Source organism: Polypterus senegalus, chromosome 18 (genome assembly GCF_016835505.1).
Source record: "Polypterus senegalus isolate Bchr_013 chromosome 18, ASM1683550v1, whole genome shotgun sequence".
NCBI classification, from domain to species: Eukaryota; Metazoa; Chordata; class Cladistia; order Polypteriformes; family Polypteridae; genus Polypterus; species Polypterus senegalus.
Window position 1 is genome coordinate 37,553,173 of NC_053171.1, and position 18,506 is coordinate 37,571,678.

Here is an 18,506-nt window from a genome sequence, read left to right on the forward strand (position 1 = left end):
TACAGTATTAAGAATCTATTGTTTAGGTTAACGCTGTGCCCTTTGAATTTTCAGGTAACCTCATGTAGCTGTTGTATTTCTTTCCATGTAGTCTCTTATTTCTAACTAGCTCTATTCAATTTTTGAAAGTATAATTTAATTAGCTTTTTCTTGTTCTTAAATTTGCACAATATAAAACTTCTATATAAACTTCCAATGTATGCAACTTTTTGCCGGTGGGGGGTGTATTTTACAGATTTGTACCTTTATCGTTTTCTCCTTGCAACCCTTTCTGTTTTCTTAAGTTCAACACTTTATGATTAAAAAGTTTTCTGCTTCAGGAACATAGGTTCAGCTGCTCCAGTGATCCGCTTTTTGTATGCAGTTTACATTTGTATCGTGTGTTTGACCAACTTTATTCCTGCTGTTTCAGCCTGCTTCCGTATCCCAAAAACGTACAGGAACCTGAAAGCGAATGTGGATTGCGCTGCCATCGATTCATATCACCGTTTTCTTCGAAACTTCATACCAGTGTATGAATAGTATTTAATAGAAAATACAAGATCGGAATATTACTGTACAGTTTGCAATTTATGATGGACACATACAAATACAGAACCGTCTGAATATGCTCCCCGGTTTGTTAACTGACTTACACTCGTGCCTCATCATTTATCGCTGTCTTTTGGATAAAAAAAGAAAAAAAATAAACCGTGAAGGCCGGTGTTCTAATAAAAACGTTCTAACGAAACATCCTGCCCATCGAAATGATCTACTCACTGATACAACGCATGCGCAGACCAAAATTACACAACTTAGCCTTACTACATTAATGCATTTATTACAGTTTACTGCATAGGTATTTACTGTCAACATTTTATAAGTTGTATATTTTGCATGTGTGACTTTTAATCTTGTACAGGCCACTGTATCCATGCACGAGTAATGACCGTCTTGTGAAATCTTTGCATCAGGCTGTGTCTCTTTCAGGCATTAAATGATGCATATAGAATAAATTGAGAAATGTTAACATTTCCACAAATTTGATAGACGACTTCTAAATACAACATGTTAAATGATGACATGGTATAACGTTATTAGTTTAATGTTACGACTTACAATAAACTACGGTAGGATACTTCGACAAAGTAGGACAAATCGTCAGAACACCGGCACACAATTGATATGATTAATACTGCGAACACACACTAACGACAGTTTCTGAGTCTGTAGGCAGAACTTATCTTACACGCGAGTTCCAACTTGGAGGGAAGGTAAGTAGACACAAGCGACCTCCGGTAGCGAGTCTCCGCTTCTGCTGTATTAAGACATGTCACGTGCGAAGGCAGGACTGCTGATACTCTAGTGACAGAGGGGCGGGACTCATGGTGATTGACGGGAAGGCGGTGCTTATAGCATGGTCGGAGTGGCTTATTAAAAAAGTTGAAGTAGCTGTGCCTTCGCTGTTAGCGTATGAACGTGGAAGCTTTGAGGAAGTTCCTAAACATTAAGATTTAGCTTTCAGAAGGAGATAATGTTTTGAACCGAGGGAGCGTGTGTTGAATCGTTTTCGAGTGCGCCGCGCTCCAGAAACTGTAAGTAAGCATGGCTGGAATTACTGAGAAAGACGTTCCGCATTTGACAGAAGTGGACTCGGACTCTCGGCTGGAGGCACAAAAACTGTCGAATGGCCCCCGTAGTCATTCATCAGATACCCCTCAGCTATACAAGAGGCGTTGGGCTATAGTGTTCCTGTTCAGCGCGTATTCCCTGTGTAACGCCTTCCAGTGGATTCAGTACGGCATCATCAACAACATCTTTATGAAGTTTTATAGCGTCGAGTCCTTCACTATCGACTGGATGTCAATGATCTACATGCTGACTTACGTTCCACTGATTTTCCCAGTAACGTGGCTACTGGACAAGAAGGGGCTACGGGTTATAGCTCTGGTGGGTTCGGCGCTGAATTGCGCGGGTGCTTGGATCAAGACTGCCAGCGTGAGACCGGACCTCTTCCCCGTCACGTTCTGTGGTCAGTTCGTCTGCGCGACGGCACAGGTCTTCATTCTGGGGATGCCGTCCCGTATAGCATCTGTTTGGTTTGGGGCACACGAAGTGTCTACCGCCTGCTCCATCGGAGTTTTCGGGAATCAGGTGAGTGGAACAGACGTCCACGTTTGAGAAGTATTTGAACCATGACGTAAAGAGTGTGTGAGACATCAGTTAAGCAGAGACATACAACTTCCTGACATTGCAAAAGAGGTTCCAAAAGTATTTTCTGTGTACTTTAACGTGTCTTTTCCCATCAACTGACACTTATGAGCCATATAATTAAAGGTAGGGAGAGTTAGTACAGCGGATCAAGGGGACTGAATTCGAATTGCTTGAGTGGATTTTGTACATTCTTCCAGGTGCATGCATGTTCTTGTTGTGTCCCAACGATAAGAGTGTTAGAGTATTTTCCAACTATAAATTGGACGGGTGTGAGTCATTAGTGGTTTGTGTGTCAGCATTTTTTTATTGTACACTTGTGCTTTTTTCATAGTTGGTTTAACCCGCACCCCCTTCAATCATTTCTTATAGATCATACCTTGTAGTCCTTGAAAACAGACGTACCTTTTATAGTACCTTTTATACTATATACTTATACTTTGTAGTACACAGGCATTGAGATCTCGAGCACATGTTGGTGAATTGGGTTCAAAGTGAGGATTATCTCTGGTTAACATGTCTGTCTGTGAGAGTGGTATTAAACAGACTATATGCACACCCACATTATTAAATACTAAAACAAATCATTCACCTATCCTTCTATCCATTTATTTTAAAATCCATTTGGCTGAGTAAAGTCTTGTGGTTTTCCCAAACTAATTAGATCAGTACGGAGTGGAAGGCAGGAACCAGTCCTGGATGAGGTGTCACTCAAGCATAAGGCACACACCTGCTTATACATATTATCTTAAACTACACCAATTTCAACTCCGTTAAATTACAGACCACATCACAGATCACTCATCTTCCCAGAAGAAAATAAGTTTAGATCCTGCAGCTTTTTTCATATGTCTGGATGTTTACTTCCTAGCGCTGGCAAAAGGTACTGGAATGGATTCTCTTTGCTGTTTAGATGGCTTGCGTTTGCCACACCATATGAAATTCTGTTTGTGACTTTGCAGTCTTGCTGATTTTATAGGTGTCCCTGTCGCTGGTGATGGAATGCCAACTTATACTATGGTTGACTCATTCCTGGCCAATGCAACCTTTTTTTTTGTAGATTTCTAGGATAAGTACAAATAGTATTTTTTTTTTTATTCAGATGCTCCCAAAAATTCAAAACAGATAGGTTTAATTTCACAGAGGCATTTGTCTACATTGTTTTTAGAGGGGGCGGCATGGTGGTGCAGTGGTAGCACTGCTGCCTCGCAGTTAGGAGACCTGGGTTCGCTTCCCGGGTCCTCCCTGCATGGAGTTTGCATGTTCTCCCCGTGTCTATGTGGGTTTCCTCCGGCGCTCCGGTTTCCTCCCACAATCCAAAGACATGCAGGTTAGGTGGATTGGCGATTCTAAATTGGCCCTAGTGTGTGCTGGGTGTGTGTTTGTGTGTGTCCTGCGGTGGGTTGGCACCCTGCCCAGGATTGGTTCCTGCCTTGTGCCCTGTGTTGGCTGGGATTGGCTCCAGCAGACCCCCGTGACCCTGTGTTCGGATTCAGCGGGTTAGACGATGGATGGATGTTTTTAGAGGAAAGAGATTCAAAGGTGTTGTGCCTCATTTTTAGAGTGAGAGGTAAATCTTACATTTTCAATTACTATTTTCCAAGCATACATTCCCCACATTGTCCATAGCCGAGCTGCCTTGTTCCAGAGCATATTCAGCATAAGTACGTACAACTCTGGAGGAGATGCTGGTCAATTGCAGAAGATTCACACCTTTAAGCACCTTCACATTCGCTGAGGAAATGTACCTGGCACATCTCCACATAGGCAGATTCAGTCTCTTAAATGGTTTTAGAAAATAATAAAGAAAAACCTGCATTTTTAATAGGAAGTTATATAAAAACGACAATGTAAATGCTTTGAGACACTGGATTTTTTTAATAATGTATCCAATACATTATTCAATGTGTAAATGTCTATGGAATCAATTTACATTAAAAGTAGAGCACACATTACAAGAAAGGTAATTGAGAGTATGTCCAAACACATTTTAGAATAAGCTGTCAGCTTCTCCTAGGCTTACAGACAGTAAACGACATTTTATTTGTAAAGTTAAACTTTACATACTCTAGTGAGTAAATAGTAACTTTTTAATCTTCTTTAAAATGATTATTTTGCTGGTAACTTTTGTGTATAAGTAGGATATTTTACCATTAATGGTAGACTGAGGGGAGGCACCAGCGAACAGTTTCAAAGTTCATGCTGGTGAACTACAGGCCATTAGTTTTACTTTTAAGTTCCACAATCCCTAATTACAGTAAGTATCAAAGGAGTTTCATCGTAAGCTGTAAACACTTTTTTGATAACTGACAAGTAATACAAACACGCCAGTGACTCCAGCACCCAAAGATGTATTACTGTAATCCCGTTTCTTTATTTTCTTTTAATACCTTAAATATTAAGGCCAGTGTGAAAAGTGATTTTCTTCTGAGTGGCAGCAAGCCATCAGTACAAGAACACTATTCCTCCACCCATGTGTATGTAAATTAAGGTGACTGTTTGTTTTGAATAATCATTTTATTATGTAAACATTTCATAGTGCAGTACAAATTAATTCATAACTGTGCCTGTGAGTAAGTAAGTGTTTTACCAGGCTAGTTTACATCTAGCACTACCACAAATTATTTTATTCAAAGTGTAAAAAAAAACTCACTGCTTATGATGTACAGAATACAAACAGACAAAACATTAGGGCAGTATATTACAGAGACAAGGTGAAGATGAGAAGAAAGCCAATGCGCTGAAACCACACAGTATATTTGTTACATTGTCATAATGAATTTTAAAATGAAAGTGCAATTTTAACAAGCTGAATTCTGTTAATGTGTGCAGAGAGAATAATGAAGATATTAGCCATTTACCAGTTTTTATAGGCTACCTTCTTCCTCTATAGTCCCAAAATACTACCTGACTGTGAAAGAATGCCTCACAAACTTATTTCTGAGTGTGAGATGGATTTTACATGAAATGATGCTTTCCCTGTAACGGAGATGTCAAAAGGGACTCCAACATTCGCAAGAGGTGATTTACTTATAGTTAGTTGACTCATTGCCTGGTGTAATGATGTATACTCAAAAAGCATGGCCAGAACAACAACCAACATGATAATTAAACACATTCAATAAATGTATTAATTTTTTATAAATAAATAAAAAATTTCAATCATCAAAATTCAATAACCATTTAAAGAGGCAGATGAAAGACTAAAGCTAATAGGTATTGCAGAAAACAGAAAATAATCAAACTATTCAGAAATGGAAACATAAGAAAGGGAACTTTAAAGAAGAACTTCTAAACAGAAGAAAAGAAAAGAATAAAAGAGCTGAAATTAACAATAAAGCAAAGCAAATTAACATCTTAAGCCAATACTACACAAATTCTAATTTGAAAATCTTTCATAACAAGCTTAGAAGAAATGCAAAAGCCAAAATGGCCAAAGATCGCAAACCTTTAACAAGCAAAAGAAGTACTAAAGGCTGCTTTACAAAAGTAAACTGAAGCCACAACAATAACTTGTGATGTACAGGTTTCTTATATAAAACTTTTAGGGTAACTGCTGATTTCTTTAACATAGCACCTGAAAGACCCAGTTGACAAGAACAAGGGTAAGGGAGCAGGGAGAAATAGAACATTCCGAACACAATAAAGACAAACCAAAAAGCAAGTGAATGTGAAAAAACGTAAAAACAAGTAGTAAAAATAAAAACATTGAAAAAGACAGAACAAAGCTGAAATCCTGACAATAGGAGAGCCGGTAGGGTTGGTCTTATTTTGGCTTGTGCCCAAACAAATCTGTTGAAGAAGCAGTCCTTGTTGTTATACCTTTTAATTTACTTATTAGACTTGCCTTTTATTAAACATTTTCCAGATATCCTTTAAGTGAAACTGGTAACCATGCAATGAATAGTTAGGAGAGAGCATCTGGAACATGGGTGACTTTCCCCTTAGCAAAGTGTCCAGGAGCTAGAGCTAAAGTAGCAGATGGTGATTGATTTTGAGTTTGCTCCACAGGACAATTAGAGAGTTCATAAAAGAGAACTAGAGCTAGTGCTGGGCAGTATGACCGAAATTCTGTATCACGGCATTTTTCAAAATTATACCGGTTTCACAGTATTCAATGGTATTTTTTTTCCCATGCATGAGTGGATGTTAACCACATTTTCCACTGCGATTTCTGCAGTAGACTGGCTAAGAATAACCTATTCCACTGTCATGAGCATTGAACATTGTACAAAAAATTTTTTAATGTGCACACAAATATTAATACAGGTTTGCATGGCCCCATAAAGTGATAGTTTTCAAGGGGATGGCACTAATGAAGAGAAGTAATCACATTGCATGACAGTTGCTGTCAAAATATAGAACCTTTTTATTGAACAAATTTTGCAAACAACTAAATTTTGACAACATATTTTCAACCATCCGAAGAGGCATTTAGACTTAGTAAAATATCCAGAGGTGCTCGTCAAAAGGTGTATTGCACTGAGCATATCTTAGAAAAGGAATAAATAGTACATATTTTTTTGTAAACCAACTACACTTTCTGTTAATGTTAACAATCTCTGTCCACCCACATTAAAGTGACTTTTTAAACAACTTTACCATCCTTAAACTGCATAATATTTAAATTAATAAATAATAAAATAAATAACAGTGCACCTTCCAATAATAATACTATTACTTCAAGACTTCAAGCCCAGGTGCATTACACAGTATTCACCAAATATAAATAAAATAAAACAAGTGCAACTTGGTGATGACATCTTTACCAACTGAACCATCATTTAGGCAAATTGCATTAATATGGACCTTGCTTCAAGCTAAGCCATATACATAAATAATAAAACTACAACTTACATTTATAATGCTATTTGTGATATAGCCCTACGGAATCGTATTAGGGCCACAGTGAAGAAAAAAAAAATATGGACACGGGGAAGAAAAAAAAAACTTTATTCTCGACATTTTCACTTTAATCTCGGCGCTTATGTCGAGATTAAAGTCAACATTTCCACATTATTCTCGTAGTTTATTTTATAATTAAAGTAGAATGTCATAAACTAAAGTTAATCCTAAAATCAATGTTTAATTTACTAGATTTTCTCAAACCCCGTCATAAGTTAATGTAGAACATTAAATGATTTGTGTTAAGTGTTCCCCAACTCAGTTGTTAATCGCCACGTGCTTCTTAAACTGACATCCTCCGCACTAAGAGGAGGCGCAGGCAGGGATCGCCACACAGAATACATTCACTTCATGATATTCTTGCTCTCTGAAAATTTAGAATGCTAAGATAAATACTTGATATCATTTTCAGGATGAAATTAATTAAAGCAGGTATTAAACATGCACAGTAGTGTGGCGGTAGTGCTGCTTCCTCATAGTAAGGGGTCCCCAGGTGTACGTTCAGTATAGAGAACTGTATGGCAGGTGTGATGAGGCTCCAAAAAACTGGATGTATGAATGGGTATCGCACAGGTTTAACTGAAATATTGTGTAAATGTTGGGTTTGTGATCTGCTGGTCGGAGACACGAACACAGAATTCAACTGATGTTCTTCTGAGCAGTCTTCTGTCTGACGTACCAAACCCCCAGTTCCTATCCTTCCTTTTTCATTCTCCACATAACCAATCACCACACGATAAACGTCTTTGTGAAATTAAAACTAGTTATAAACTTAGACCACAGAGTGTTCAGAACTTTAAAAAAAAATCTTCTTTATACATGTTTAATTATACCATCAGGGTTGCGCCCATCCCAGCAAGTATTGTGTGGGAGGCAGGAGCAAATCCTGAACACCAGCACATTGCAGGGTGAATATGAACAATACATACTCTAGCAGGGTCAATATAGCAGAACAAAACCCCACATCCTATATAACTTTGAAAGGAAACTAAAGCACGCCGAGAAAAACATGCAAATTCAAGGCATGGAACACCCGAGACCCCCTTGCTGCAAGGCAGCAGTGCAACTTCCATGCCACCATGTCCCCACATGACTAATGCATGCTTTAACGCATTTCATCACGAAAATTATATTAAGTATTTATCGTAGCATTCTAAATGTTCAGGGAGCAGGAATATCATGAAATGAATGTATTCTGTGTGCTGCCTGCATCTCCTCTTAGTGCAAGAAGAAGTCAGTTTAAGAAGCGTGTAGCGATTAACATTGTTCAGGGAACACTGAACACACAGCATTTAATGTGCTACATAACTTATGACAGGGTTTGAGAAAATCTAATAAATTAAATATTCATTTTAAGATGAAGTTTAGTTTACAACGTTCTACTTTAATGACAAATTACGAGAATAAAGTCAGCATGTCGACTTTAATCTCGACATAAGCGTTGAGATTAAAGTAGTAATGTCGAGAATAAAGTAAACATGTCATCACACTATTACACAGTACCAAGGTACGTTACACAGTATTGAAAAAAAATAAAACAAGGCCAACTTGGCTTGCAGTATTTTCCAGTAGTATTAAAACAGTATTCACAGATTTGAACATACTGGTCCACATCTGACCTTTTAAAACCAAAGTACAGTGACTCTTTTTTTTTTGGCAAAAGTACTTCTGTGTCATCATGTTCAACTTTATCTTCTGCTACAGCTTCAGTTTCGGAATGTTCTGTGTCCATTTTCACTGCACAATACCTCCACTACCGCTTGTACTCTGTTGCATATGTGTTTAGTGGTGTAGCAGTGAAAAAGTTCCCCCCCTTAAACAGTTTCCTACTGTGCCACATTCCGAACGTTGTTTAGGCAATTTAAACCGGTGTTGCGGTATAAGAAAAATCCATATCATAACAAAAATAAAAAACAGTTTTTGGTATGAACGGTATACCGCCCAGCACTAACTAGAGCCAGTGCCATATAACTGCTATAAATGGCTGTATGTACAGTATGTGTTGCTTATGTAGTGTATTACTAAAATAAATGGAAAGTAATTTGTATTTAATTATCCTGCTTTTATTAATTTGAACATCATTTTATTGTCACCATCCTTTATGTAAAAGATCAACTGTAATCCTATTCTATGAATTTTCTTAATTTATCCCTCCCAATGTTGATGTTAAATGAATTGGAATACTAAATTGTCATGTTGTGTGTGTGAATGTGTTCTGTAATAAGCTTATCTCGCTCCATGGCAGCTTCCTGGGTCTCATCTAGTATCGCCTGCAACTCAGTATTAGAATACTCACAATTTTTTAAAAGATAACAATCTTATACAGTTAACTAAAATAACTACATTAAAGAAGAATGAGATCAGGAGTTCAGTGCAGGGGTCTGCAGGTGTGATTAAAAAAAATCTAAAGTATGCATGCTGTTTTTCTTTTGTTCTTTAATCAAAATTACTCACTTGTTCTTGTTTGTTAAGCTTGTTGGCTAGTTGTAAATCTTCTTCATGCACCCACATGGCAAAGTTAATGAAACAGCACACTTACCATCCAGCTGCAAGAAAGTTGGAAGTGTGTTTGATGGCGCTAGTATTAGATCAGTTCCACATGGACCTTAGTCCTTGGTTCTTTCCATAGAGTGGATATTGGGCCGATGTCTAGGTGTTATAAATACGCTAAATGCTTATTTTATAACAGTCTAACATACAGTCATATGAAAAAGTTTGGGAACCCCTCTCAGCCTGCATAATAATTTACTCTACTTTAAACAAAAAAAGATAACAGTGGTATGTATGTCTTTCATTTCCTAGGAACATCTGAGTACTGGGGTGTTTTCCGAACAACGACTTTTAGTGAAGCAGTATTTAGTTGTATGAAATTAAATCAAATGTGAAAAATTGGCTGTGCAAAAATTTGGGTACACTTGTAATTTTGCTGATTTGAATGCATATAACTGCTCAATACTGATTACTTGCAACACCAAATTGGTTGGATTAGCTCATTAAGCCGTGAACGTCATAGACAGGTGTGTCCAATCATGAGAAAAGGTATTTAAGGTGGTCAATTGCAAGTTGTGCTTCCCTTTGACTCTCCTCTGAAGAGTGACAGCATGGGATCATCAGAGCAACTCTCAAAAGTTCTGAAAACAAAGATTGTTCAGTATCATGGTTTATGGGAAGGATACAAAAAGATATCTCAGAGGTTTAAACTGTCAGTTTCAACTGTAAGGAATGGAATCAGGAAATGGAAAGCCACAGGCACAGTTGCTGTTAAACCCAGGTCTGGCAGGCCAAGAAAAATACAGGAGTGGCATATGCGCAGGATTGTGAGAATGGTTACAGACAACCCACAGATCATATCCAAAGACCTGCAAGAACATCTTGCTGCAGATGGTGTATCTGTACATCATTCTACAATTCAGCGCAATTTGCACAAAGAACAACTGTATGGCAGGGTGATGAGAAAGAAGCCCCTTCTTCACTCATGCCACAAACAGAGTCGCTTTTTGTATTCAAATGCTCATTTAGACAAGCCTGATTCATTTTGGAAGAAAGTGCTTTGGACTGATGAGACAAAAATTGAGCTATTTGGTCATAACAAAGTGCTTTGCATGGCGGAAGAAGAACACTGCATTCCAAAAAAAAAAACACCTGCTACCTACTGCCAAATTTGGTGGGGGTTCCATCATGCTGTGGGGCTGTGTGGCTAGTTCAGGGACTGGGGCCCTTGTTAAAGTCAAGGGTCGGATGAATTCAACCCAATATAAACAAATTCTTCAGGATAATGTTCAAGCATCAGTCACAAAGTTGAAGTTACACAGGGGTTGGATATTCCAAGAAGACAATGACCCAAAACACAGTTTGAAATCTACAAAGGCATTCATGCAGGGGGAGAAGTACAATGTTCTGCAATGGCCGTCACAGTCCCCTGACTTGAATATTATCGAAAATCTATGGGGTCATTTGAAGCAGGCTGTCCATGCTCGGCAGCCATCAAATTTAACTGAACTGGAGAGATTTTGCATGGAAGAATGGTCAAAAATACCTCCATCCAGAATCCAGATACTCAGCAAAGTCTATAGGAGACATCTAGAGGCTGTTATATTTGCAAAAGGAGGCTCAACTAAGTATTGATGTAATATCACTGTTGGGGTGCCTAACTTTATGCACCTGTCTAATTTTGTTATGATGCACATTGCATATTTTCTGTTAATCCAATAAACTTAATGTCACTGCTGAAATATTACTGTTTCCATAAGGCATGTCATATTTAAAAGGAAGTTGCTATTTTGAAAGCTCAGCCAATTATAAACAAAAATCCAAAGAATTAAGAGAGGTTCCCAAACTTTTTCATATGACAGTATCTGTAGTAATTAAAAGGTACTTTGCTGTGATACAGTAAATGTTACATTGCAGGCTCCTTGTGCACTATTCATACCCTTAGAGAACCATTAATATATTTTTTCAGTCTAGATTGGTAATGTAACATTTTAGGTAATTATAAGCTAGCCAATTATCTAAATTATCCCATTTAAAAACCATCATCAGCACATCACTCATCATAGTTTATTTAATGTGAAATGTAAGTGAAGACTGACACTTGTTTGTTAAAAGAACACACCCACTAAAGCAATATCTGTGGTAGGGTTTGCCTAGGTTACTATCTGAAATCAATTTTTTTACATTTCTTTTTTTGGTTAACATCCTTGTTAGTTTGAATTGGGCATTGCGAAAAATGTAGAGCTTTGACTGCTACAAGTCAGTAATTTAGCTTTGTTTCAAAACAACTGTGACAACTGTGACTTTCTTTATTTGAGAACAACCATAGCAATGACAACTACGGCTTAATTTGCTTAAACTTTGACTGTAGCAACCACTGCAGCCTTGCCTGTTTCAAAACGACTGTAGCAACCATGCCAAGAATTTGTTCATTTCAAAATGACCACAATGCTTTATAGAGTTATTTACAATATCCATCCATCTATTATGTTAATGGTAATTACTAGAAAACAAAAAAAATGGATCTGGCTAAATTAAACAGTTTGAAGAAAACATGTTTTTATCATATATTTCTGTTGGGACAGACAATTTTGACCCACTGTGTTGTGACTCACTTATAATTAGTATTTACTGCTATTGTATCAACTTTTAGTTGCAATTGTCAAGGAGGGGAAACTTGTTTTTTTAGAGGTGCATGGACTGGGAGTCTGGTTTTTAAATCTTACCTTTGTCTGCAGTGCCAGTTGAAGCCCATTTGGAGCCTTAGGTGGGGTGGGTGACTGTTAACCCTCGTTTCTTATAGTAGGTAGTCTGTATTATTATACTGTATTTCTGTATGTTTCAATATGCTGTCTCACACACTAGGACCATATGAACAATGGTATAGAAAACTATATGCCCTTAATGCCATTCTGTCTATTTGTTGTATAAATGAAGAAGTATAACAGACCATCAAGGACATTCCATTATCTTGTTAACTTATAGGGGGTAAAGCAGAATCTTCCATTATCTATGTGAACCCTAAATTCTATTCAAATTAAGCAATAGCTGTGGTAAATTTACTATTCTCATTAACTTTGACTTTGACTCTTACATTGGGACTTTATTATAAGTTCATAAAGTGCAGATGTTAAATGTCTCGGCCACAAACTGCTTTCGCATCTTAAATAGTTATGTACCGTAGACCAGTATTTAATACATGGAAATCATTAGTTATCAGACCTTTGGAGACCTTGGTAATGACAATATGCATTCTTTCTTTGAACAACTGCATTTCAAATATACAGTTGTGCTTGAAAGTTTGTGAACCCTTTAGAATTTTCTAGATTTCTGCATAAATATGACCTAAAACATCATCAGATTTTCACTGAAGTCCTAAAAGTAGATAAAGAGAAGCCAGTTAAACAAATGCGACAAAAATATTATACTTGATCATTTATTTATTAAGGAAAATTTATCAAATATTACTTATTTGTAAGTGGAAAAAATATGTGAACCTTTGCTTTCAGTATCTGGTGTGACCCCCACTTTACAGCAATAACTGCAACTAAACGTTTCCAGTAACTTTTGATCATTCCTGCACACCGGCTTGGAGGAATTTTAGCCCACTCCTCCATACAGAACAGCTTCAACTCTGGGATGTTGGTGGGTTTCCTCACATTAACTGCTTGCTTCAGGTCCTTCCACAACATTTCGATTGGATTAAGGTCAGGACTTTGACTTGGCCATTTCAAAACATTAACTTTATTCTTCTTTAACCATTCTTTGGTAGAACGACTTGTGTGCTTAGGGTTGTTGTCTTGCTGCATGACCCACCTTCTCTTGAGATTCAGTTCATGGACAGATGTCCTGACATTTTCCTTTAGAATTCTCTGATATAATTCAGAATTCATTGTTCCATTAATGAAGGCAAGCTGTCCTGGCCCAGATGCAACAAAAAAGGCCCAAACCACAATACTACTACCACCACCATGTTTCACAGATGGGATAAGATTCTTATGCTGGAATGCAGTGTTTTCCTTTCTCAAAACATAACGCTTTTCATTTAAACCAAAAAGTTCTATTTTGGTCTCATCCGTCCACAAAACATTTTGCCAATAGCCTTCTGGTTTGTCAACGTGATCTTTAGCAAACTGCAGATGAGCAGCAATTTTTTTTTGGAGAGCCGTGGCTTTCTCCTTACAACCCTGCCATGCACACCATTGTTGTTAAGTGTTCTCCTGATGGTGGACTCATGAACATGAACATTAGCCAATGTGAGAGAGGCCTTCAGTTGCTTAGAAGTTACCCTGGGGTCCTTTGTGACCTTGCCGACTATTACACGCCTTGCTCTTGGAGTGATCTTTGTTGGTCGACCACTCCTGGGGAGGGTAACAATGGTCTTGAATTTCCTCCATTTGTTCACAATCTATCTGACTGTGGATTGGTGGAGTCCAAACTCTTTAGAGATGGTTTTGTAACCTTTTCCAGCCTGATGAGCATCAACAACTCTTTTTCTGAGGTCCTCTGAAATCTCCTTTGTTCGTGCCATGATACACTTCCACAAACGTGTTGTGAAGAGCAGACTTTGATAGATCCTGTTCTTTAAATAACACAGGGTGCCCACTCACACCTGATTGTCATCCCGTTGATTGAAAACACCAAACTCGAATTTCACCTTCAAACTAACTGCTAATCCTAGAGGTTCATGTACTTTTGCCACTCACAAATATATAATATCCGATCATTTTCCTCAATAAATAAATGACCAAGTATAATATTTTTGTCTCATTTGTTTAAGTGGTTTCTCTTTATCTACTGTTAGGACTTGAGTGAAAATCTGATGATATTTTAGGTCATATTTATACAGAAATATAGAAAATTCTAAAGGGTTCACAAACTTTCAATCATAACTGCACACTTTCAACAATATTACTCTTTATGTTCAAATTAGAAACTTTGTTGAAAGGAATTTGATCAGCTATTTACTCCATCAATTATTATTCTTAGTTATGTACTAGCTGGTAATAAGGAACATCTTGATAGTTTTTCTAGATTTTTTTAAGTAGTTGCAAGGAGCACAGACATAGGTAATGATTGGACCTCTCAATTAAAATCTCAGGTAACGAACGTATATGAGCCATTCATAACATATGACTCTCTCAAGTCTCTGCAAAACTCTAGGTAGTTCATCTTAAAAGTTTACAACACACATCAATCAATATGTAAATTATGTAAATTTTAAAGTACAGTAGCATAACTGCAAATAATGCCATTAAGTACCAGACTTACAAAGTTTGTTTTGGGATTATCACAAACTTGGCGTATTTTTGGTGGAACATATTTTCTTATTTGTCAGATAGTATTTGACTTTACTGAGACTACTTTTCAAGTCAAAGTTATTTGTTCACAACATGGTATATATTAATTTACCACATTATACTGTGTTCTGTAGTGAAGCTTTTTTTACACAGTAAAGAAGAATAATGCTTTTTTGGGGTGTAATGTGGGTTTAAAGGGGCATCAGTCCAAACATGAAAAAAAGTAACAAATGCCGTACTTTCTTTTTTCAAGGCAAGAGTATTATCTAGTATTGAACTGTGTCTTAAGATTGCACAATACTGTAAAAAAGTTGATTTATGTAGTTTAAAGAGCAAGGAAAAAAGCAGAACATTTTTGTGAGATTCAGCCATTTTTTAAAAGAGACCAGCTTGCACTTTCTCAGTGCTCGTCTCCCTTAGCAGCTACATTTTAACCACAGGGCCATGATTTCCTGTAGCATATGCTTTTCACCTTGAAAGATCGTCTCCATGCACTGCTTTTGATACTAATGATGCTTAGGTATAGCAGGTGTGGATACATACTGTAAATTTTGCTACAGAATTCTGTATTAACTTGGGATAACACCAGTAGTGATTGGAGTAATGTTATAATAATAATTGCTGTAATGATTTAGGGTGTATTCACACTAGGCACGTTTGTTCTATACTATGTGCGATTTTCCCCCCTCCCGACTTCCCCACTGGCCAGCACTCACATTGTGAGTGGACCTGGGCACTCTTTCGTCAAGACCATGTAACTTTTTGTAAAGGCAAAACAAGAATTGAACACTGTGTGACAACGTGCATGTCAAAATAATTTTACTTATTTTGTGGTTGGTTTGGAGTCATGTAGGGCAGAATAATCCTCTACCCTCTTACAGATTTACTAGTGTGCAGTGCAGCATTTTGCTGTTAATCATGCTGCATGTCCGAGAAGATTTTCACAGTAACAAATGATGTTAAGGGAGGAACTTGTAGATTTTCTTGCCAACTACAGTTGACGTTTATGTGTAAATTGAGAGTAAAAACCTGTTTTTAACTCAAAAGATATTGAATGACATGAGAACTGCACTATCTGACTTGTTGCAATATAATGTCTTTTCTGTGCTTGGGCACGTTTAGCGATCACACTGTTCCCGAATGCTACTGAACTTCCAAGTGGGCCAGGGCACAGTATGGTGGGCTCGGCACGGAGCCATCACACTAGTCAAACAAACTAGACATTGCGGGGTTACATGTGGACAATCATGCTTGGGCTCAGAACGTATTGCCAGTGTGAGTACACCCTTATAGTTGCAATGCTTCACAACTTAGAACTACCTTATCATATTATGGATTTCAGTTAATGTCTACGAAGAAGAAACAGTGAAAGTTACTAACTACTTTTACTCAATAAAAAAGTTGTCTCCACAAGTTGACTGACTGACTGATGGACAGACAGACTCACTCACTAACTCACTCACTCATCAACAAAAATACTATTTCTTGTGTTTTTATAAAACTGAAATTTTTCAAGATGGTAGATCTAAGCCAGCAGGTATCCACTAAGCAAGGTGTGGAAAGCGTACCCCCAGACACAGACACACCGACGCCAGAATGTCCAAAACACACTTCTTTATTTTCTTTTCACTGTACCACAATGTTCTCACACCAACTCTCTCCACTATCTTCTTCTTCTTCTTCTTTCTCTTGACCTCCTTCCCCCTCCTCACAAGCTTAGTCTCCTTCCTCCCAACTCTGGCTCGTCTACTGGAAGGAGGCGGCCCCTTTTATTATGACCCGGATGAGCCCCAGGTGCTCTCCCTGACGTCACTTCCTGGTGTGGCGGAAGTTTCAAGAAAGCACCTGGAAGCACTCCGGGTGTCCTCGGAATTACTTCCAACAGCACTTCCTGGTGTGGCGGAAGTGCTGCCATCCAGGCTTCTCTAACTGTCCGGGCGCTCCCTGGCGGTGGCCATGTCCTCTCATAAAGAGCGTCCCAGCCTCGTCCCTGTGGCGGCTGCCCTCTCATGGCTGAGGAGTAACATTGTCCAAGTCGGGGACTATCCAGGCGTCCCGGCCGGGCAGTGTCCCCGGACATCTGTGACAAAGGACATACTGATACATTAATATTTTTGGGTAACTCCTTTCCCCAATAAAAAAATAATACTGATTTGATAGAAATTTGGAGATGTTATAAAAAATCAAAATTAGTTGACCTGTGTTTTTTTATTTGTCAACATTTGTTGGTAACACTGTAGTGAGTGGTGTATTTTTCGTCCCACTGTTGATTGCACAGAAAAATGGGGCATGCAGTTCATGCAAATGAATGCTGCAAGCAGAACAGCGCCACTGACCATACTGCACATGTAATCCTGCAGAGAAATTGAGCTGGCAGCAAGTGAAGAAGTCAGCTTCCCTGCTCATGAAAAGAGAATAGATGCTGACATTTATAGAAAATGAGATATGAAGTGGATGAGAAAAGTTAGGCAAAACTCAAAGAAGACATGGTTAGCAAGTTGTCTCCTTGGATACATGCAGTACTCCTTATTCTGTAAGCTTCTTCTTACACCTCATGATGTGGTACCATGTACTGTACATAAAAATTGTAGGTGGTTTGGATTGTTAACCTTCTTATATTCATTTCTCTACTTTTCACAGTCTGTATTTTCTTTTTGTGATTCAAACGTGGCTCAGTCTTCAGCCCCCTCATCAAACTTTCTCTGTCAGTCTATAACTTTTTTAGTTCCTCAAGGTCTTTTGACTGGCATTGGGGCATGGTGATTATTTTCAGGAACACTTTTGTCTGCTAGTCTTTGCCAGCTGTGCATTTTCCAGTTTCAAGGTTCAGCTGCTGAAAGTTAAGCGGTCATCTCCAGTTCTCTTTTGCCTTATATACAGGCCACAAAGGTTTAGCAAGGAAATTATTAATCCGTTTTCTTCTTTTTCTGTCTTCCTTTCTGGGCAGCAACTGTATGATCATATATTAATTGTTGGTGATTTTAATATTCATATGTGCTATCCCACTAATTTAATGGCCAAAGAATTCTTATATGTAATTGAGTTTTTTAACATGGTTCAGTCTGTGAGTGCTGCAACACATCAGCCTGGTCACACCCTCAATCTGGTTCTATCCCTTGGCTTTCCTGTCCCAGATGTTGAAATATGTTGGCCTTTTGCTTTTAAATCCACTTTTACATGTTACACTCCCATTCCTTCCAATGTTATCCGTTACTCCTGTGTTATTAACCTACCTCACTTTCAGAGATTTCTGGGATGCCTGTATAGATGTCTACTATACCTGTACTACTGAGGCACATTAACACATTAACATCTCCTGCTCTTCTATTCAGGACATATTAGCCTCTTTAAAAACTATCTGGGTATCTTCCAAATCCCAGCTGTGATTAGATCAGGACATTTAATCTCTCAGGCAGGAGTGCAGAAAGCAGAGAGAAAATGGAAGAAAGACAAGCTTCAGGTATCTTTTGAGACTCTAAGAGGCTGCCTTTTCTGTTATCAAGAGGCACTGAAATTGACCAGGATTAGGCATGTTACTGAAGTTATTTCCATCATCAAAGACCTAAAATTGTTTTTACTACTATAAATTCTTTCTTGAATCCTACTGTGAATTCTGTTCTG

At 38.0% G+C, this 18,506-nt stretch overlaps 1 protein-coding gene across 2 annotated transcripts in view; it reads left to right on the forward strand.

Annotated features, from left to right (window-relative positions):
- The first annotated feature begins 1,414 nt into the window (after nt 1–1,414).
- The window catches only part of flvcr2a (FLVCR heme transporter 2a), a 76,370-nt gene continuing 59,278 nt past the window's right edge, over nt 1,415–18,506 (forward strand). For both annotated transcript variants that reach the window (XM_039741317.1, XM_039741318.1), the window contains exon 1: nt 1,415–2,133. In XM_039741317.1, coding sequence (XP_039597251.1) covers nt 1,585–2,133 — 549 coding nt within the window. In that variant the 5' untranslated portion in view covers nt 1,415–1,584. The remainder of the gene's footprint in view (nt 2,134–18,506) is intronic.